We start from the raw sequence: 23,520 nt of genomic DNA, 5'->3' as shown, positions 1-23,520 counted from the left end.
AATAGCATTCAACGGTTACCACGGATTTGGCAAAAGATACAGGAACACGTTGAAGGGATGTAAATGTATTTTTCATGTAAGTTCCATAATATGTTCATACTGTCTATGGGTGCCACTACTTTATTTACAACCCTCGTATAAGTTGAGGTGAAGTCTTGCTGGTAGTACGGCGTTACAATGCTGATATAAGGTCTTGGGGTCCAGGTTTTTGAGCTTATTAGAGACTAAGGCAGGATGGCCCATCTGTTAGAATCGGGTTCACGAATGCCACCCATGCCACCTATCGGACTTTGAGAAATATCATATATATATATATAGTATATAATTCACAATGGACCAAAGTAAGCCTAAGTGTAAGGATACGTCCTGAATCCGGTCATCGAAAGACCAAGCTAAGCCACATGTTGAGATGTTTCTAAATTCTCTCCATATCTCTGCCTTTGCAATGTTCGCACAGTGGAAGTAAACATAACACTATTTTTAGACCTACTGACATAAAAGGCATTTAAATAACGGACGATCTACTCGTACATATAACATAATGCTATAATAACGAATCTTCACATCAGTTTACAAATTAATGTGAAAGCTTGGATTTGTGGTTGCAAGAACGGAATTCACACAGTTGTAATTATTTATGTATAGAATATATTATTTTGTCACTGGTTTTCTACACTTACTGCAGAATTGTTACCAGTCAAATAATGTACCTCTGTTTGAAGAACAAATAATGTTCTTTAAAGATGTGGTCGGGAGGAGAAAGGTCTTAAGTAAAAATTTTATACTTTTCTGGAGAGCAGTAGAAAGATTGAAATTGGTGTCAATTATAAAGTTTTTTTAATTAAGAGGTTTTTCCTGGATATTATTAGTTTATATTTCTTCTAAAATAGGTAATGTTGCTCATTTAACAATTGTCTTGATTATTTCCAAAAAAAGCCGCACTTAAACCCTTTTAAGACTAGAACTCAAACTGAGTAGAAGGGACTATTTAAACAGACGTTTTTCATGTCAAAATAAGTGAGAAATGTAAATTATTAGAAATGCAAAATGGGTCTTAAACAATTATAGGACTGTTTCCCTGGTGCTTAAAGTTTTAAAGGGAAAGGGCATCAGTATGTGATAAAATGGCTAAAATACAAGTTAGAACTTTTTAATAGGGAAGCATGGAAATTAAACATGTGATGTTTGTAAGGAATAAAATATTAAATATTCTTAAATCCTTTATTCTGTGTGTGCTCGATTAAAAAAGTACAGTACTTTGAACATTTGGTAACGCTCTCTAAATCCAGTCAGGAGTCTTATTTGACTTTACCAGATTGTAGAAATTGTTTCCGCTTTCAGAATATATAAAAATCTCATTTTCACAAAAAATTCACTGAAGACGTTTTTCCTTCCGGCCACAGTAATATTACTAGTTATTAGTATTGTTATTAAAGGAACAATGTCTGATTGCATTCCAGGATGAGGAGTAACGTGTATCCGTTCCTGAGCCTACTCACTGTAGCTGCTGTGATCAACTTATTCCTATGGCACACCAGCATTCTGACTTCGCTTCGCAATACCATAGAGATACGAGACAGTGTTGTTCAAAATGACAAATTACATATTCCAGTAACAACTGAAATAATTTCGTTCGAAGGTTTTAACAACATAACCGGTTCTAATGATGGGGAATACATAGTTCCCAACATCATACACTTTTTAAGATTCAAGGAAAGTAATTTCAGTTTTGTGGACGCCGTGTGTGTGTTATCCGCATTCAGGAATCACCATCCAGACAAGATCATGTTCCACACGGATGTCGAATCTTTCATCGGTCCGTATTGGGAAAAAATAAAGAACACACCCGGTATTGTATATGAGATAGTTAATGTAACCCTTCCGACTCACATATATGGACAGAAATTCAGTAAAGGTTATCACTTATGGCATGCAGGTGACGTTACGAGAATTAGAATACTTATGAAATATGGAGGGATTTTCCTAGATAATGATGTTTATGTAGTTCAGAATTTTAATAAATACCGAAAATACGAATTCGCAATTGGTTGGGACGAGAATCAGTGTATAGGCACTCAGGTTCTAGTTGCCAATAAAAAGGCAAGATTCTTGAAACTTTGGTTGGAATCTTATAAACAATATTACGCGGATCAATGGTACTATAATGCAGGCTGCAAACCTACAGAGGAAATTCTTTACAAGAGACCAGAGCTTGTACATCGTGTGAAATTATTGTTCGGTGTTCACATGTTAGTTCACAATCTATACAAATCATATTGGAACGAATGGCGTAAACAGATTTCTATGCATCTGCTAATGCGACACAGATCTTATCTGGATAAGGAACATTTGGATAAGTGGCCAGAGTTTGACGAAAACAACATTAAATATTATAATATGACTTTTGGTGAGATGGCTAGAGAAGTGTATGGAATTTCCTGACGACAAAAATATTCATAAATTCCGCTATGTAATTATCAATATTTTATCTCACTTTTCATTTTGGTTTATTTATTTAGTATATTTTATATTTAAGTCAATTGCACACGAAGCTTTGTTAGATTTTCGTTGAAAATAAAGCTCCTCGTAGCAATGACTTTGTTACAATGGTGTACTTATAACTACGTGATTCAGTCATGGTGTAAATATAAAATTTCCTGTAATTCGGAAGTACTTACTGATATATTGTGTGGCATAGCGTACCCTTAGCTAATAAAGCATCGATATGTCGTTCTTCTAAGGTTTATCGGCGTAGTGTTAAGTCAATGCACTCAAAATTCAGATAATACATGAAGTCACATCAGTGCGAAATCGAGTTCGTCAGCTGCTGATACTAAGTACCTGAGTGTCAATACCAAGAGTATCGTAAAGAGACTGTTTTCTGTAGAATACTTAGGTGAAAGCTGAGTCAATCTGGACATAAGGTAGAATATATTACTTTTTTAACTTCTTGATAAAACTGCTTCCATCAGGACCGTGACAATGATTGTAAAAAGAAGTGCGGTATATTTTAGATAAGCAAATGAAAACCAAACTCCGGCGGTGAGAAAAGAAAAGTTAAAAATTGGACGTCCCTTCCCGAAATCTCTCCGTGACGTTAGGACCTTTGGGAGAATTTAAAGAGAAACTATAGGCCTACAGATAAAATCCCCACGCTTTAAAAGGACTGAAAGAGAATATTAAGATAGGGATATATCCCGTATAATTCCAACAACTGCTACGTGTACGTTGTAACATTTTAAGAAAATGCCAATTATGACTAGTATATGTAGACAATACTTTCATAACTCTATGAAATGAGTGAGTAATGCTGTTAACAGTTTAGGAAAATCTAACTTTGCAAAGTTTCCTACCGATATTTTAAGCCGAATATTTTACGGGCGAAATGATGGTCTTTGCCAGTAAACTACAATAGAGGAGGCAAGATCTGTCCTATGACCTCATCATTTGCCGCGGCTATATCACCAATGGGTATGAAGGGGGGGGGGAGATAGGTTTAGTCTGAGATGAACTTCCATGTCGGTAGGTTCGTATAATACATGAGTCATTCAATAATATTAGTGGCAACAATGTTTGTATGTGGCGCTATCAGCGGTAAATGATGCAAGCTGATAACAATGAGAAAGAAGAGCATCTGATGTGTGTTATCTGTGAGTTTGAAGACAACGATCTAATTCATAAGATATTTGTAGTGAGTTTAATTTTTAGACTGTTATCTGTAGTGCTCTAAAATGTTTAGCAAGTACGAACAAAGGTGCTTCATTAAAATTCAAATTGCAAGAGGCAATCGACAATGCCATACAGCATTACTAGAAGCTTGTGGTAGAGAGGCTTCGTACCGTGGCTAGGTGGGCATATGCATTTCGAAATTGAAGGGAAGATGTTCATCAAAAACGTGAAGCTGGCAGACCACTATCGGCAAGTAGTGCAGTCTGTTCGAAGATTACTATAACAAGACGCTGTGGATGGCATCCGTCGTCTCCCTGAGGTGTGGAGGTGGGTTCTTCATATTGGAGGAGATTACTTCTGAGCACTGCAACAATGTTACTGTTCCAAAAAGGTTTTCTTTGTTGTTAATTCAAATGTTGTCACTAATTATTGAATGACCCCTGTATTAACCATCACGAAACAAAAAACCAAACACGCATGCATTTTTTAAATTGAATTAACACTCAACAATGCAGCACATTTACAGCAAACGAGCATAGCGCGGCATATTATATCGCGGTTGAGGCTATCCCCATATTCTGCTACCGAGTCGTAGGGAATCATAACCTCTCCTCCCTGGCCACCCTTCAAGCTTGCTTGTGCCGCTGCCTGTGAGCGAGGTCGTCGCATCTCGCTATGAGGCTTTTGCCACAAGCCTCTCGCAGTGGAATGACTGCCAACAGTGAATTTAATATATAGAAGAATCCGAGTAAAATCAAGTGTTATGATACATCGTTATTATGAACTTATACTGTTGCTAGATATAATAACTCAAACATTTTGGGAAGGCTAAGCCACAAAAGCCTCTTTAGAGCTTCGCCACTGTTTCTTAGCAAGTACTATACAAAATAATGTCACTTATATGTAAGAACTATAATCGAAATGTAAGTTAGACCGCAGATTTGAATTGATAAGTGAAATGAGATGTGTAAAATAGTTGAAAATATGACTCATTGTATGCTGTCAAGTCTATAATATTGTTAATGAGTGTATGTGCATGTGTGTATTCTTTTTTTTTTTTTAACTTATTACGACTCTAAATCAACTACGATACTACCTAGCATCGTCGAAATTTGTGATAGCGAAATGGTGTATGGAGAAATTAGGTCCGAGAATTTCCCGTGGAAATACTAAACATTTCCTGAAATTAAATAAAAAAAAACTCAGAGTAAAGCCCAATCAGATAATCGGTCCAAGAGCAATTCAAACCGACGACGGCCAATGCAACCTCAGTCCCGAGTCCCATACATTATCCCGAATGAACGCCAAGTACGTAGTTTTCGAAGCACATGGCATAGAAAATGTCGAATTCATTAAATTGTCTTTCCAAAATTATCTAATGGATAGTAGTTAATGGTTATTTCATAACAATATCTTAACTTCACACTTAGCTGACATAGAAATGAAATATAGCAATAACAATAATAATAATAATAATAATAATAATAATAATAATAATAATAATAATAATAATACGCGTAATAATACCACCATTGTTATTCTGAAAAATTAAGAGAATGAAATAGGGGAAGGTCTCCCAGTACGGGATACTTAAGACTCTTCAACAATTATGGAAAATTTAAGTACTTGATTGCAATAATAGTACTGCAAATATGAGCAATTAACTTTTATTCTCACAATTCCCATGAATTTAATGACCTAGAGTTAAGACAAATTACATACACAATTAAAGTTAAACAACCTTGATTTAAGTAGAGCAAAAAATGGATCCCAGTATCGGACATACAGTAAACACCATTTGTAATACAAGCAATTAAAAACAAGAAATCATTAGCATGGACGCATTTTGAATCGAAAATGGATATTTTTTATGTTTATAAACAATAAACATCTACATAAGCATATTGATTATACACAGATATCACAACAATCCTTTGCCACACTACTTGAAGATATTGATTATGGGGGACAATTATTGGATTTACTGACAATGATCACATACAAAATAATCAATGTTATCTGAATCGGTACAGTCCAAATGCACCCAATCTGCATATAAGTTTATTGTATCCGAGTTAATCCTAGTTTCCAAACAGATTATGCATTCTGTTTCATATTCTATTAAAGTCGATAGTTCTCTTTTATGATTCCATTTCCTTGGCCAGATTTTCACTGTAGTAATTGAATTCCCTGATTTTAGTTGCTCAACTATGTAGGCCTATCCTAAGTATCCCTGATAGTGATCCCTTCTTCTATAACTTTCTGCCATGAAGATTTCATATTATTCTCTTTCCATTTGCCTCTCTTATTATTTTCCATGTCAGAACAAAGGCCTTGAAGTAAGAAATAGGCTATGAAATCTTATCTTTAATGATATTCTCTTGTCCGGTTCTGGGGGAACAGATTCTGTCCGATACTGGGTGACTAGCACAATGACCTAAAATTTTCCGCATCCATATCATTGTCACTCGCAAATCAAAACCAATTATATAGTACGTAACCCTTTTAATATACAATCCAATAACTACTGTACATATAACAAATGCTACGGTCACCTCAGGTGACAGTAGAAAGTGTAGAAAATAAAACACAGCACTTAGAAAACATACACCTCAGATTAAAACGCTCTCATAAGTTACTGTAGAGACCTGACACATGTCTCAACCTGTCGAATGCAGTGAATCAACAAATCCCCTGTAACGATACATAGTTGCTGTCTACCAACTACCGCACATAGCAAGAACTATGTTTGTCTGATACTGGGAGCTGTCCGGGGCTGTGGGACATTCCCCTATAGGCTACCTAAACGTGTAACATTACTGTTTAGATGACTCAGGCTCTAAGGTAGAATTTGAAAAGCAAGTTCATTTACTCATTTATACGAATTCCAGTCACTTATGTGCTACATGATGCTATAAATTAAGAAAAATATTATATAAGAGTTTGACACAACATGAAGAAAGTACATATTATATATCCCTAGTATTCCTAAAAAACTTATCAATATAAATGTAATGAAATGCTTACAGTAATTAAAATAATTATTTGTCATGGACTAGCTCACATATTGTGAAACGTTTCCAATATGTCAGGAGCAGTAATCGCCTGCGGAATACGAAGTATTCAGTAGACTTAAAATGTTTACGATGGTGCCGCTGGCGTATTAGGAAACTTGCCAAAACCAAGCAAATAATTGGCTTTTGCTAATCTGATGCCAATTTATCATTAGAAAAATCAATCATATGTTTATTATGTAGAACTCTGTGACAAAACTGACATTCCACTTCGTCCAATGAAAAAAGAAAGCAATATCTCAAAATATTCGTAATAATTTTAATAGCTATAATAGTTCCTTACAAAACGTTATGACAATTCATTGTACAGTAGTCCAGTTTCCTTTTAATTACGTTTCACTGTTATTATTAAGTGCGCCATAAGAAGTGAAAGTTTTTATGTGGCACACTAACAATATTTATTTTATTTATGTTTTGAAGCACCGGCACGCAAGAGTCTGTGGCATTCAGAATTTACTGGTAACTGGTATTTCAATGGCAAGTAACGAGTATGCAGTACGATATAATGAAATAATTAAGAGGATTTCTGTTATTGTGAGTTATTGTGGTTAGAAAGATGTAATATTCTGAATGAATTTTTTTTACGATTGTGTGTATTGTGTAAAATACTGTAAATATTCGTGGAATAAAATTAAATAGGGTAAGTGAAGGTATTATTAACGCTATGCAGATTATAACGCCATCTAATATTTTATAATTAGTTGCATGAAAATCTGTGTTGGCATCCCAAGTCAGAAAACTGTGGTGTTTAGAGGAAGCTTTCTTAAACATCTGGAACAAACAATGAAACGGATTTCTGTATTTAGTGCGAGTTTAACAACCTTTAAGTGAAGAAGTTCGTGCTTGAGCTGATCGTCCAGTGATGTGAATATTGTATTCTGCATAAAGTGAGTACAGATAATTGAGTTTGAAATATACAGAATGATAAATTGTTATGAGAAATTTGTTTATATGTATTCTTAAATTTAGTGGATGATGGTGTTTTAAAATGTATATTATTATATTATGGTAATTATTTATTTAAAATAAAATTTACAACTGCAGATAACGACCATCTCGCTGCGAGAATAAACTTTGATTTAGTATGTAAAGGTCTGTATTGATACTTCAATAAGTATTCACACCATTATATATATATATATATATATATATATATATATGTACGTATTACCTTCATGTTGCAAATAAGACAACTTTTGCAACATTTACAGTAGAAAAACGTATGTCAGTCCAGAAGAACAACTTTGTAAAGCAAAGAAACTTAAATATTGTCCATATTTCCTGGTAAATTCTTTATGATTGTTACATTTGAGTACATTATATAATAATAATAATAATAATAATAATAATAATAATAATAATAATAATAATAATAATAATAATAAGACAAATTTATATCATAAGAATTTGAAACAAATTACACAACTTAGATCATGTTTAGGCATACAATATCAATATTACACACACAAGAATCCCTTTTTATTTATTCTGTTCTTAGGCCATAGTAGAATTCAGAGTAAGCATGACCAAGAGGAAGAAAACTTGACATTGCAATCAGATCATGTTTTTTTCTCTTTTGTGATTGGAATAGAGCCATGATAAAGACGAGGTAAGTTATCATGTGAAATATGATTTACTGTCTTATTTTTTCACGTTTGCTTTCTATTAGAGAATACACTGTCCATGGTAACAATATATCATGGAATTTCCGCATTTTCAGAGACATAGGATTGTCAGAACTGAACTGAAACCAGCCAGCTGTTGTTATCTTGAGGTCTGGATCCTTCTTTATTGTTTGCTCTGCTAGTCCTATATCGCTAAAGTATTCTTGTTGCTTATGAACAACCTCAAATGGTTTGCTTTGCCTTGCATTGGCGATAACCTCTACCCATGTGACACGCTACAAGTATGATTGACCATTTTTATTTGCGTTACAACGTTATTCGGCTCAGCAACACAATCAAAATACTACAGCTCTCGAAGTAATGTGAATATCAGTAAGATGATGGCAGGACATGACGCAAGATGTGCGATACAACATTTTTCAGCCGAAAACTCAGTTTGGTCAAAAACGGATTTACAACGTTATTCTAGGCAGGCATTCAATTAAGGACAATCGACCGGACTTGGATACCACGAAACCTGCGACATGAGCAGCACAAAGAAAATTGGACTCTTTACTATGTGAAGACGGTTGTGCACCACTCAATGACAGTGACTTCAATTTCATTTTTTAAAGTTATGTGATAATGAGTACTGAGACTTTTTTGCTGTCCTTAATCATTTATAGTTGTTTAATTCTATAACATAATCTCACACTTGTCACTTAATGCTTATAAACATGTTTCTTTGTTCTAAAAAAATAAGTTGCGTTATTACCTTCACTGCTGGTAATAGCGCCCGTATTCGTCATACTTTTATGTATTGTTGTAAAACTTTAATCACAATTACCGCTTTTGAAATGTACATTCCATAGGAAAGGCTACAAATGATCAATATTATAAAATATCAATATTATTGTCTGTATTTCTGGTCAGTTGTAACTCATTTTTAAAACTGATGGCGTTTAATACCTTCACTTACCCTATAAATTGTATTAACTTATTCAATTTCAGTATCTCAATATAAAAATAGCTTTTGAATAAAAATAAGGAAACCAAGTCTAGTCTGTTCTCATCCTTAATCACTGGGAAAGATTTTCAACGTATTTCACAGAAGAAAACTCAAAATTCCCTGTGGTCACATAAATTTAGGACATAAATGCCGCAAGGCAGAATCACCGCACCGGTTAGGTCAGCGGTGACAAAAGCGGGTGTCGTGATTACATCGTGTAATCACAGACATTCAAATGGGTACGAGGAGTTTTCTGTACATTATTGTGTGCTTCATTCACATACTGAAGGCAAGCAGTGCGGTATCATGTCGCTCTACAAGCTCTGTCTCTACAAGCAGTAAGAGGTGGTTTCGTAAAGAATGAGAAGGAGAAGGAGAACTTTTTTGTTGTTCTGTGGGACAAACTGTAATATGTTTACTTTTCTCAACGGTTCAATTAGGAGTATATAAAAACATTAATTGTCACGCTGAATAATGTATTATTATTATTATTATTATTATTATTATTATTATTATTATTATTATTATTACTGACCACTAAGTATGTGTTTCTATAATTCTTCTGTACGTGAATGAATATTGATATTTTTAGATCTTCTCCCTAGAAGGATAAAATTATCAGGGTTCATCTCAATTTTAATCTTCTTAATCTTTAGATGAGGGTACCTATTTATTAGTTACTCATTTAATAATAATATTGTAGAATAACTGATCCAATATTATGTGCCAACGAACTGTTAAACGCCAGAAATTGACATGTCTTAAATCATAGCCAGGAAGAGAAAGACTATATAAATAAATGTAAGGAAGTCAGCTACCTAATGGGGTTTGAAATATCTCGTGCTGTAATGTCTTTTAATAGAACAGAATATCTCAAAAGAGTAATGACTAAAATAGCTTAAATAACTTGTCCATAAGAAGTTGTTAATTTTGAAAAACTACGAATCTCTCGACCAAGTATCGAGAGAAGAATTTAGAAAATTCCTGATTATATTCAAGAGGAAGGTTAAAAAAAGAAGCAAGAAAAATCGTATATTATTCACTGGCTCTTGATGAGAGCAGTGCCATTACTGACACAGCAAAGCTTGAGATATTTATCCGCCGGATTGATCAAGATACAGGAACCATCACTGGTTGTAGTTTTCATGCCAAGTACCTTTCCTCTGTCTCCTTACTTCATATTAGGGGCTACAAGACAACAAACACCTTTAAGAACAGCTTAAAAGATAACCTTATTAGCATTTCACTCCAATCATTGATTTAAAATATCACTGACTACATTGTTACTTTTTTCTTTAGACATCAACCTGATTGTGCTGTATTTTAATTGTCTCATAATAATCTCTTTCTATTATCTAATATTATTTGAAATATATTAAAATTCTATGTATTTTAGTTTAATTCTGCTACACAGTTTATTTCAGTGTTTAATTAATAGTTCATAGTATTTTGTTGTTTAATTTGTAAATAACTCTTGTATACATGTAACTCTCATCTAAATCAAATTGTTGAATTCTTTGTAAATTCATGCATATGTATATACACCTTTTTTCTGGTTGAGTGGAAGAGAAGGCCTTACGGCCTTAACTCTGCCAGCTAAAATAAATCATTATTATTATTATTATTATTATTATTATTATTATTATTATTATTCATAGGCATGTAATCACTGCAGCTCGAGATTTGGTCACCGCTGGGTTAGGTGGTGATGATGGTGGTGGTAGTAGTATTTTAACGTTCTGACGTGCAGAGTTTATTCAGGTCGAAATTCAACCTGATCAAAAAATGTCTGACATTTTTTCATGATGACCTCTATGAAGGACAATAACTTATCTCCTATATGTCGTATATGCACGACACGAGATCGAGGGAGTTATACAAAGCATTTTGTTGTCCCTTAAAATCCACTGCCTTGATTCTCAAGCCGCATGTCTATTAGCCGCATGTCCCAAAAGTAAGTTCACAATGCATATTTTTTAATATTATATAATAGTTTGTACGAGAGAGGTAGCTAAATTATTAGACTAAAACGTTTTTCTTTGAAACATAATATAATTCGTCATATCAACTGTCAATATAATTTACAGAGTCTGTATTGTTGTAAATATTATTTTTTACATCTTCTGGTATATTTTTCCAACGGTTGGATATATTTGCCTCGCTGTATATGTACTATTGGTGTTTTAATTATTTTATAATGCAGAAGATATTCAACAGTATGTTGTCCTATGGCTTGCAAAAGGCCGGATGTGAACCCAATTGAAAATCTGTGGTCTATACTGAAGAAGAAACTGAACAAAAAGAAGCTTACAACAAAACATGGACTTGCTGAAGCATTGTGTGATATCTGGCTAAATTAAGTTGATATTCAAATACAATGTCAACCTTTGGTTTCGAGCAACCCTGACAAAAATCAACATGTTAATGAAGAATAAGGTAATGTTCACAAAACATTAGTAACCAGACCAATTTTCTGTTCATTATTTCTGTGCAAAATACATTTTCGTTCATTATTTCTCCCGATAAATACTGCTTTTTTGCACATGTAATCACTTTAGTCTAATAATTTGGCCACATCTGTAACACACTATGCACTGTGTTATATTTTTCCACGTAGTCTCCATGGCGATTGAGGCACTTGTCTAACAGTGAGACAAGTTTTTCTGTGCCACTCTCGCAAAATGTGGTGTCCTGACCGTTGAGCCAGCGTTTCACCGTTGAAGCACAGTAGAAATGAGGAAAAAATAACGTAACTGCGTTCCAAAACAACAGTGTTGTTCTGAGCTAGTATAAAATACATACTGTTATAAAATACTCGTTTCAATTTGGAACTACATTATGACAACGCCTGTTTCACAGAACACATCATTAAAGTCTAAAATTACAGTTGATTTTCCTTAAAATGTTAGGCTATATTTTGAGTGTCAGAGGATATATTAACGCAAGTTTTAGAAGAATTTATGAATACCGTACATATTTGAAAGCCCTTGGAATTCTTGTAGGTTATATAGTCCATATTCTACGCACAAAATATAAGAAGCAACTTAGGCCTACGTAGCACATCGACTAGAATACAGTAGAAGAGAAATGTGAGAGCACATTTATTGTGGCCAATAATGCAATTGTGCTGAATATAATTCGTTGTACTGTGGCAATTCATCTACGCCCTAGTAGGATGATAACATTATCTTTCATTTCAACGTCATCTGTAGCTGAAAGCATGACTGGTTTAGGGCAGGACGTAGGCTACAACAGTTTCTCAGTGACCGACACGCTGTAGTGTGGAGTAGTGTTTCTGCAATTGGACCTCCGCTAGTGCTGATCAGGTATGATGCAACTTTAGCAATAAAAACAATATTTATTGCGTAAATAATTCATTGTTATAAACAGAATGGATTGCAAGTCCAATAAATGTGTTCTACCTGACTTACGACCGTTCCATCGCACAATGATACAAAATGCATATCTGGTGACAGAAAATTAATAACTTCTACTCTAATTTAGTTTTATTGATTAGTGTTGACAGAGATTTTCCAAATCAGTGGGTTAGTTGGAAGAGAACGCACAAGAACTGCGTTCCGCAAAATAAAAAATGTATGAATATCGGAATTTCAGGATGCCAAACTTGATACCCAATAACAGTCCATTTGGCCATTGCTAAATCGATAAGGTTAGTTCCTGTAATTTTTTCCCAAATAAATCACTGGCTTAATACACAATTACAACTTTTTTATTCAAGACGAAATATTTTGGGATTGAATTCAATGACATTTGAGGACATAATATGCAATAAAATGAATATTATTTTATAGTCTTAGTCGCCTCGTGAATGATGGAAACCTGTCTTTGGACATCAATAATGTCTTCCTAAAGGATAGTTTTCATTGACTACGATAAAAAAGATGCTATAATTTAAACAAATAATATTTATAGTTATTCGATATGGCTACAGAATATAAATAATGTAAAAAGAGTTCTTCACAAATTATTCTCTATAGTGGCTTAATGATCATCAACAAATATTACATTTAGCAGTAGTATTTCCTAATTTAAAATCAAATATCGTCGCTATATTTTAGTACGTACAATATATATATATATATATATATATATATATATATATATATATATACAAAAATCAACGTCGAAAATCTATTAGCAAAGACCGTAAGTTCAGACATTATAAATCTTTCAAATAAGGGCGCAAAAAGGCATTATAATCAATTAAAATAAGCAACAAAGGCAATAAAGAAAAACATAGTATTAGGCTTATACATTTTATTGTTTACATGATGAATCAATCCATATACTTATTGTGACATAGTGGAGGATATTATATTATAATTTTTAAGTTTAAAAATGTTTCTATTTACACTTGACAGAAAAGTTTTATGAAATTGCATTGGCTTCTTGATTAAACATCACAACCAATTTTTTTTTTAATTTTCTACTGTCATGTTCTGTCTTCTGCCAGATAACACAGTTTTTATACGACAAAATGACTTCTCGACATCCACAGAAGTTATGAGGGCAAATAGGAAGCACAGTAATATATGATTTCATTTCAACTTCAATAGAACTGTCCTCCTGTAATTTTTTTTTAAGTTTTTACAAATCATAATGTTGAGGAAACAGTCTTTTACACATTTCCCCTGCAAATAAACCCTTTTCTCTTGGCACAGTGTCTAATCGTTGCACTGGATCTTCCATAATTTTCACTGATTTCCACACAGGCTGTTCTCTTTCAGTCGAGTGACCACTTCTGGTAAGAAATTCAACTCAGCTGCAATGAAAGTTACGTCATTTTTCACCTCCTTAATTCCCGAAGCCTTTTAGCTGCTGTGGTCGATGATGCTTCATCCTCCAGAGCGCTGTCGTTGTTTGCATTAGAAAATGTATTCAGTAGGTTCACTTATTTGATTTGAAGATATTTCTTTTGAACCGAAAATATAATAATAATAATAATAATAATAATAATAATAATAATTTATTTTAACTGGCAGAGTTAAGGCCATTCGGCCTTCTCTTCTACTATATGAAGAGTCCACTGCAAGAATGATGGATGTCACTTTTTGTCGAAAATGAACTAAGACTGTCAGTGGATAGCTTAAGACATATAGAATGTACATACAGAGTTATATGGTATTAACACTGATAGTCATTGTCCAGTAATGATCGGAAAATCACAGTTAACGTTTGAGCGCTAAGCATTTCAAACTTTCAATTGCTTCTCCTGCAAAATGTATTCCAAATGACATCCATCATTCTTGCAGTGGACACTTCATATGTAATTAGCATCTGTGTCTTCAATATTTGTATACTGATAAGTTTGACGGTTGTAAGAATAAAATTGAATCTTATTTAAAAATGTTATTTCCAAACTTGCTTCATGTGACCTACATAGTTCATGGATTCCATAAGCATAAGGTGTCGAAAAACGTACGATGCTTGTTTTCAGCCATCGACAAAGTTTTTTCCAGTATTAAGAAAGTATTTCTGAAATTCCCGTCACGAATTCAGACATTTAAAGACGTTGCTCCAGATGTAGCTCTGCCTCCCAAGCCTACCATAACATGGGGAACATGGCAGGAACCGCGACTAAAACTAATGTGCACCCTGTTGTAGAAATATAATAAAACTAATATTGTCAATTAAATTACAAGGTCTTTGAATATTATGCACAAGATGTGAAGATGTGAAACCCTGCAAGCTCATCATCCAATGATCCATGATCAATATTGCCAAATGCCCAACATTATAGCAAAGGTCTAAGAGACCATGATTCCTAGCAGTAATGCGATCGAGAGGGCGGTGGTAGCGAGAAAGTTAAACTACGTAATTCTTCAGCAAATTATAACTAATAAGGACAACATCAAAATTATCCCGAAGGTTTCCTCCTCTTGCCCGGAGCCATGAGTCGAGAGGGTAAACCCGAAGACTACGGGCCAAACTCGACGAGTTGGCAACCCTGTTCATAAGGCAGCTAGATCAGGAGATAATGTGGTAAGGTCGCCAGTTCCTTTTCTCCTTTATTGCATACATCGCCGATTAGCTACATGTTACAGTAGTCAGATTTCAGATGTACACATACAATTGTTCTTCCTCCGACACATCGTCAAGTGAGATGTACTGCCTGATAATAGATGTACATATCAGCCAGAACCTCAATCAGAGGATATCCTAATTATTAACAAAAAATATCCTTGGGGTCAAAAAGACCCTAGATAAGTAGATAGCATGAAATTCTAAAGCAGCTAAGTTTCGAGGTTTAAAAAGGCATTGTGCCATAGTTACGGCGATTGTCTATTAGGTTATGGCTTTTTACATCTCTTTCTATAACAGAGGTTGTCAGAAACTAATGGTATGAAAATAATGGTGCAAACGTTGGAAAAAGAAAAGCACTAAAAGACGAAGTACTCGGAGAAACTCTGTCTTCTAGAAACTAAGATGTTGTAAAACTTTTGCAACACATTTAAGAGTGCAATAGAAATGTCTGGGTGATCAATATTACGCATTTCGACTGGTTATGGTAAATAGGATTGAATTATGGTACACATTTTTTAGACATTCTATTTTAAATCATTAATAAAATTTTGAATATATTTAACATTTAAGTAATTGATTAACTAGCGGACTTACTCATGTTAATTATGTAAGTTTTTGCGGCTTACAGCTGTTTCGGTGCTTCATCACACCATCCTCAGAGCCTCTGTAAGCCGCACAAATTTACATAATTAACACGAGTAAGTCCGCTAGTTAATCAATTAATTATATTCAAGTGTTAAAAGTAGTGTACGCAAGATTCAAAATGGATTATCAACACTTAACATTTCGTGACATTCCGTTTTACTTAAAGAAATTACCAACAATGTTCGCTGTACAATACCATTCATTATGAAGTTTGCAATGATAATAATCTTATATAGTAGTTTCAAGGTTTGGAAACTTGAAATTTTTCCTTACTCAAGACTCTGAACCTTCACTGTAGACATTCGCAAAAACAAGGCTTCGTAGCTATGTGGTAAACATAACACAAGGCCACAGCTTCGGACATAAAGAAGACGAGGAAATTACAGCCAGAACGGTGTGGGCGAAATACTAATGTTATTTCATGCCAGGAATGGAGTCCGTTTCCGCTAGATTTATAACCAGCATCGTTATCACTAAGCGGAAGACATGTTTATAATTAGGGAGTTAAAATCATACGCTTCATTATGATTTGGTGACAGCATAGCAATGGTAGAATTATAAGTAGAAGAAAAATATTAAATAGGATCTAGAATTAAAAGTAGAAGAAAAATATTAAATAGGATCTATTCGTAGAAATTCTAATTCACAGGCGCTTTAATCACCAAAGATATCACAGAATTTACTTACGAATATATCTCGATCCTTTTTAATGACTGTTGGCAACTGTCTGATTACGAGCTAGCTGAAGTGGTGCCTGAAATTTGTCTCAAAATTGGATAAAATGTACGACGCTAACGTCTTTATACTTATGGATTAAATTTTAGTATGTAAACTCTCCATTAAATACAGAATAAATATGGGAAATGCCTGTTATTATTCGGTTGAGAAGTTTTTGTCATCTAGTATGCTGTCAAAAAATCTGAAAGTTAGCATTTATAAAACAATTATATTAAGTTACTGGTTGTTCTGCATGGTTGTGGAACTTGGACTCTCACTTTGAGAGAGGAACAGAGATTAAGGATGTTTGAGAATAAGGTTCTTAGGAAAATATTTGGGGCTAAGAGGGATGAAGTTACAGGAGAATGGAGAAAGTTGCACAACGTAGAACTGCAAGCATTGTATGAAACTGACATAATTAGGAACATTAAATCCAGACGTTTGAGATGGGCAGGGCATGTATCACGTATGGGCGAATCCTGAAATTCATATAGGGTAAGTAAGGATGAATAGGGTCAAAATTCATATTTACTCTAATAACTCAGATAACTTAACATCAAAGCTAAAGTGTGATACTTCGTCAGAAAGATTGAAGTTCTAGCTACACGTTTAAATGTCTATATAAGAATTAACTCTGCAACAATTTAGCATATTTAGAAATTAAACAAAGTACTGCATGACTCTTTTCACCCTAAGTAGCCAGGGTGAATAGGGTCATCAAGAAGGGCGAATGGAAACATTATTATTTTTCATTTTCATTCGTAAACTTGTACAATTTAAAATACTTATGAAGATTCAGATCCACACAAATTATACAGAGTGAGTCATAAGTGTGTTTGGAAAACGCGTCAGCGTGCTCTTGGATCAAAAATAAGAACAATTCCTTATATGAAAATTTGACGGAAAATGCTTATTTATTGGAGAAATGGTCATACTTTCTTTTTGTTCTCTTTTTGTCACAACTTCATGTTGGGAAACTTGTCATTTAACGTTTACAAAAGACGCTCAGTGTGTCCCCCTCCATTGTTTCATATGCCTGAGCACGATGTACACACGACTGGTGAGTTCGCTTAAACACCATGTTTTCATCACGGATCAATTGGCATGCATTTTCAACACGTTGCAATAGCTCCTCTGCATTATCACTGGTGTTGAATAGACGACACATTTCAAGTGACCCCAAAGGTAAAAATCTAATGGGTTTAAGTCGGGTGATCTGGGTGGCCAAGGTACTGGACCACCACGTCCAATCAAAACAAAAAACAATGTACTACTGTATTGTTACTGTGTTGTTTGTAAACAAACACTGGTACAAAATCAAAACAAAAACAACACAATATGATCAGATTGTTATGAAAACCAAAATCACTATTTTCCGTCAAATTTTCATATAAGGAATTGTTCTTATTTTTTATCCAGGAGCACGCTCATACGTTTTCCAAAAACACTTATGGCTCACCTTGTATATTTAATACTAATTATTCACCACAAGCAACACATGTCCTGTTTTAATTATTCAATGAACATCTTCCACAAATAAATCTCTTCTTACTCTCAGCTCTAACACAATTTTCATGGTACCACTCATTCCTCTTTCCCATGCATTGTACCCAGTTTCCGAGCTTTAAAGAAAGAGGATCACTCTATTTAACATTGCAAAAACCACATGCAGTGTCATAGTCACCTGATGATTCATCTCCTGACGATGATGATGATGATGGGCACCTTTTCGAACATCGAACATTCAGTTCAAACCCACAAGCTGAAAGTTTAGGCCTAAGTATTCTATTTGCAAATTGCTTTTATTGGTCAACTGAGAACACGGTTTGTCCTCCCCTATTCTTTACCTGTTGGTTGACCTCATTTTCCAGACGTCTTTGTAGGCAGTAATGTGGTACATTGAAGGGCTTCTTACTTCACGATAAGTTTTTATTGCCCTCTACATATACCGCTGTAATCATGTAGACTGCGTCTTCCTTCTGTATTTCCCCATTTGGGACAAATATAAACCATATTTCAGTGAAATCAGTTAAAAATATTCTGACCCTTTTCGCCCTTAAAATAGTGACCCAAATCACCCAACGAGCAGTAATATTTTGCATCGTAAGGTTTGCCATACTGATTGGTCTGAGAAGCTCAACATATGGGTAACCTATCATTTAAGAGTCCAATTTCAACTTAATTACTAAATCATATAAGTATCAGAATAATAATTGGTAAAACGCAGATTATATAAACACTACAATTCAAGAAACTAAATAAAATATTGTTACTTATCGTTACAATAGCAATTTTCTACCTCAAACACCGCACCGGAAACAACAGTTATATTGCTTTCCCGCCTTTCTGCATTGAAGAAGTTCCCAACTTCAACGCTAGCTAGCGCACAATTCAGTATTCTTTGCTCTTTGGGTGACAGGGCGGTGTTTTCAAAACTGACCCGATTCATCTGGTGACCCGTTTCACCCTTGTTTACGAGTGTTAGTTGGGAGGCCGGAGGGAAAAAGACCTTTGGGGAGGCCGACACGTACATGGGAGGATAATATAAAAATAGATTTGAGGGATGTGGGATATGATGATAGAGACTGGATTAATCTTGCTCAGGATAGGGACCGATAGCTGGCTTATGTGAGGGTGGCAATGAACCTCCGGGTTCCTTAAAAGCCATAAGAAGTAAGTAAGTATGTAAATTCTCCTTTAGGAACAATGTATTTATTTAATATACTTTTCACATTTTTAGCAGATACTTGTCTGAAAAGGAAATCTTCCACAACCTGAGGTCGAAAGAACATTCCTTAATATATGCACACGAGAAAATACTATAAAGTAAAATAATGTAACTACTATACATTTTAAGACGGAAATTTAGTTTGAAAAGTAGCGTAAAACGTTCCGTTCTATTAGTAGGCCTACTTGAATAACTTTTCTAATCTTCTATTCACAGTCGCACTTTGTACTGCAAGAGAAGCAGTCAGAGGGCTTAATGTGAAACTAACGTAACCACAATCGATGTTTTATTCACAACAAAATTCTTAACAGGCAATACGCTTATTTCACATGAACTCTACGCTACCATCACGTTTTGTAGTTACGATATGTGTTATAAACAAGACTGTTCGGAACTGAGTTACGATTTTTGTAACCGAGTAGAAGAACGAATTATTATCAATGGTATAAAGACCTAAAATGTGAGAAAATTTCTATGTCTTGTCTACCAATCGAAATGCAATATGATGTAAATAGTCGAAGAAAGATTAAATTTTACTACAGGTCTAACTGTTGATGATTCTTTCCACCTGACAAAAGATTAGTTTTAGTTACTTTTGGATGTACAGTGGACTCTCCTAAGTTCGACAAAACAGAATTGAAAGTTCAGTCCAATAAGGGTAGTGGGTGTGGCAGGTGAAATGAATACAAATTCTTATTGATTATCCTTCAAGAATACAGTACGGTACTGTACTTGCATTTTCTGCCCATCCCGAGATTTGTGTATGCGCTTCTAGTACCACAGTGGATTTCGATAATTTCGTCTCACAAACGGCACAATTCTCAAATGGAAAAAGAAGAGTTCATTAATTTAAAATCAGTGATTAATGTGGATGTCCTAATCAATAAAATATTATGTTTTCCTTTAACAAAAGTATCACTACAAGACACAGAACCAATTCCCATTCAAATGGCAAACCCATTCCTTAGTGCCCGTATAGAGGCGTGTCTATTTCTCCTACGTAAGGAGTCGAACTATAGGATGTCGAACTTGATTTCTGTCGAACTTAAGAGCTTCCACTATATTACAGTTCCTACTGGTAAGTTATATTTTTGTATTCAAACTTTCTTCTTCGTTTTGTACGATTCTTCTACTAGATTATTTTGGAAAGTTCCTTTTTAAGATAGGTCAACACGCAGCTGAAGAGAAAGGGGATTTTGGTTGTTGACTAGGAGTCTCTGGAAAAACAGTCTGGTTCGGATTTAAAATTAATTGAATTTTAGATTTTACAATCTTCTCTTCTTCCTGTTGGTGCATGTTGTTAGTAGCGCAACTCTGATTAACAATTTCATTCTGATTGTTTCAGATATCCAGCTACAGTAATGATGTAACTAAGTCCTACGCATGACAAGCTGAAGACAAAAATATGTGAATCGGCTTGATAATAAAATTGTCAGTACTCTACCTGACAGGTAAAGAACAGTGTAATATCATTGTACAGTCACACAGATAAAGGTAAAGTCCCCATCTACTCTTCATCTAAGCTCAGGAAGAACGCTTTAATTCGTAATCTGCATTACCTCAGATTATAAGCAATTACATATTACAACCGATAACGAACATGTCACAGTTTACACAACTTATCCTTTTCTTCACAAAAATGCGAAATACAACACAGACTATATTGTTCCTAATACTCCTAGTCGCTAGCCGCTTGGAGCGCTGTATCGCGAGAAGTGCAAAAAAATCACCTCAAGTTCGTGACTGTATGTACTAGACTGTGTTATTACTAAGTGGGAAGAGTAAGCGAATTACTAAGCATTATTGCAGGTGTTCACTTTCATTCGGACTATCGCCAGGAAGAAAAATTAAACAGAGCATGATTGCAAGTGTTCACGTTTTATTGGTAAAGTCTGTCTCAAAATAAAATGTACCACATCAAAAACTTTGTTGTAAATAATAAGTGCGTTGTAAAGAGACTTTATGGATAGTATAAAATTTATTTTTCAATTACAAAATTTCGCGACACACTCCATGGGGTTGTGCGATACACCAGTGTGTCGGGACACACCGGTTGGGAACCCCTTTTCTAAGCTACCAAGTCTACTCACAAAAATCTGAAAACGGCAAACAAATGCGTCATTTTGATGTAATGTTCAAAGTAAATTTAAACAGAATATTTCGTTTATAATGACGTCATTCCATTTTCGACCAATGAAGTGGAATGAAATTTTTAATTTCAACCAATCACAGTCATACATCGCGATAATTTTTGCAGCTCAATTTATCACTATCAATTCTTTTGTTTAGTGAGTGTCGCCAATTGTTTCCCCGTAAATCGATGAACATGAATGCATTGTACTAAGTAAAGAGCGAAATCCTACTTCCACATCTACATCTTCATCTTCTAAAGCCATGTCCATTGTATCTAAAGATAACGACATTCCTTCATTTCAATTAATGTATTAATCAGGTTATTATTTTGTAATTCTATTATAAAATGTTTGAATTAAATTATGATTTCAGCAGGTAATGAAAATGTATTTCTGTTATAATAGCAAGGGAAAAGCGCAGTACATGTAATTAAAATTGTTAAACCTGTATTTCGCTTTTCTCAATTGGAATTACTGAATAACGTCCAATTTCTTTATTGCAGTAATCGATATTCATCTATTTCAGCTTCACAATGTCTGAATAGGTTAAGTATTCATTTATATACTACATATTGTTAACATTTTGTTAGCGAATTTTAGAGATATATTATTACATTTTTATTTTATTCACGAAATAGTTCTAACAAATGTCACTCGAGGTCTGAGATTTCCCAGATAAATCCAATCGTAGATTTATCGGTAAATTTCAGACCTCTTGTAACATTACTACAGATAAAACATAATTTATACGGTCCTAAAATGTTGATGTAATATTCAAAGTCAACTTTAAACAGATAAACGTAGATAAAACACTAAAAGTACATAAAATAACATATCAAAGATACAATAAAAGGGAAACTGAAAATTAGTACCTAATATCTTGGCATAGCACGTATAGTATATACAGTCACGAAGCTTGAGTTAGAAGTTAGGTGTTCAGTTCCATCGATTTGAAGGTTGTTCAAACAATGTTTAGCTACCTCCATTAGTCATCTAGTGTTGTTTATGTACATATTATTACACATATTCAACTTCATGCAAGAATTGACGTGTTGCAAGTAGGCTTCCCAACGTGCGCAGAAAATATCTAAGCCTTTAAATTTTTTGTTCGGAATACAACATATTGTCTGGAATATCTCCAGGAAGTTGTAGGATGTCCTTAATTGAGCTTTTAATAAGAAGATCTACATCTTTGAGGAACTTGACAGGTAATTTATCGGGAGGGGTTGTTTAAAAAGGGTATACAAGCTTCGGACAAATGAAGGAAGAAACCACGTTGTATTTTTGGTAAGGCTGGAGCAAGGGTGAGGTGGTCAGACGTTCTAACTGAGATCGGAGGGCTTCCATAGTTCTCGCGGAGTCGAAAACAGTTTCGTCATTGTAAGTTACTCCAAGATATTTGACGGTTTCATTGATGTCTAATGCGGGCTTTTCTGTAGTGGAATCGAGGTAAATAGAAGACGTATTAAGTTTGCCGTTTACAATGGAGATGCATTTAGATTTTTTCGCGTTAATCTCCAATCCAATTTCATGAAGTCTTCTAGTTGCTATTTCGGCAATGTGTTTGGCAGCTTTAGAGTCTTTCCCAACAATTACCATATCATCAGCGAAGCTCAGAACGGTTACATTGGGAAGACCTGATACGAGTTTAAAACCATAGGCTATTCTTCGGCAAGTTCTTCGGAAGTAAGCTCATGAAGGATGTGATCCGTCGCGATGTTGTATAATGAAGGCGATAAGGGTGAACCTTGCATCACACCTCTTGATATTACTATAGGTTCCGTTTTTCTGTGGTTAACCTCGATCTGAGTGGTATTAACTTCCTGTAATTTAGCGATAAGTTCGGCTAAGGGAGATGGCACATTGAGAGAGGATAAAGTGTTTCTCAGATGGAGGT

At 34.5% G+C, this 23,520-nt stretch overlaps 1 protein-coding gene across 11 annotated transcripts in view; it reads left to right on the top strand.

The window, feature by feature from the left end:
• LOC138698058 (uncharacterized) overlaps positions 1 to 23,520 on the top strand; it is a 130,673-nt gene that overhangs the window by 101,444 nt on the left and 5,709 nt on the right. For 10 of the 11 annotated variants that reach the window (XM_069823745.1, XM_069823740.1, XM_069823748.1 and 7 more), the window contains one exon: positions 1,461 to 7,791. In XM_069823745.1, the coding sequence (XP_069679846.1) occupies positions 1,461 to 2,442 (982 nt within the window). In that variant the 3' untranslated portion in view covers positions 2,443 to 7,791. Of the gene's footprint in view, positions 1 to 1,460; positions 12,683 to 20,836; positions 20,943 to 23,520 lie in introns of those variants that run through there. The other variant, XR_011331675.1, reaches the window with a different exon arrangement.

This window comes from Periplaneta americana, chromosome 4, assembly GCF_040183065.1.
Source record: "Periplaneta americana isolate PAMFEO1 chromosome 4, P.americana_PAMFEO1_priV1, whole genome shotgun sequence".
Taxonomy (NCBI): domain Eukaryota; kingdom Metazoa; phylum Arthropoda; class Insecta; order Blattodea; family Blattidae; genus Periplaneta; species Periplaneta americana.
The sequence above is the reverse complement of the archived record's forward strand: the minus strand, read 5'-3'. Positions and strand labels throughout refer to the sequence as shown.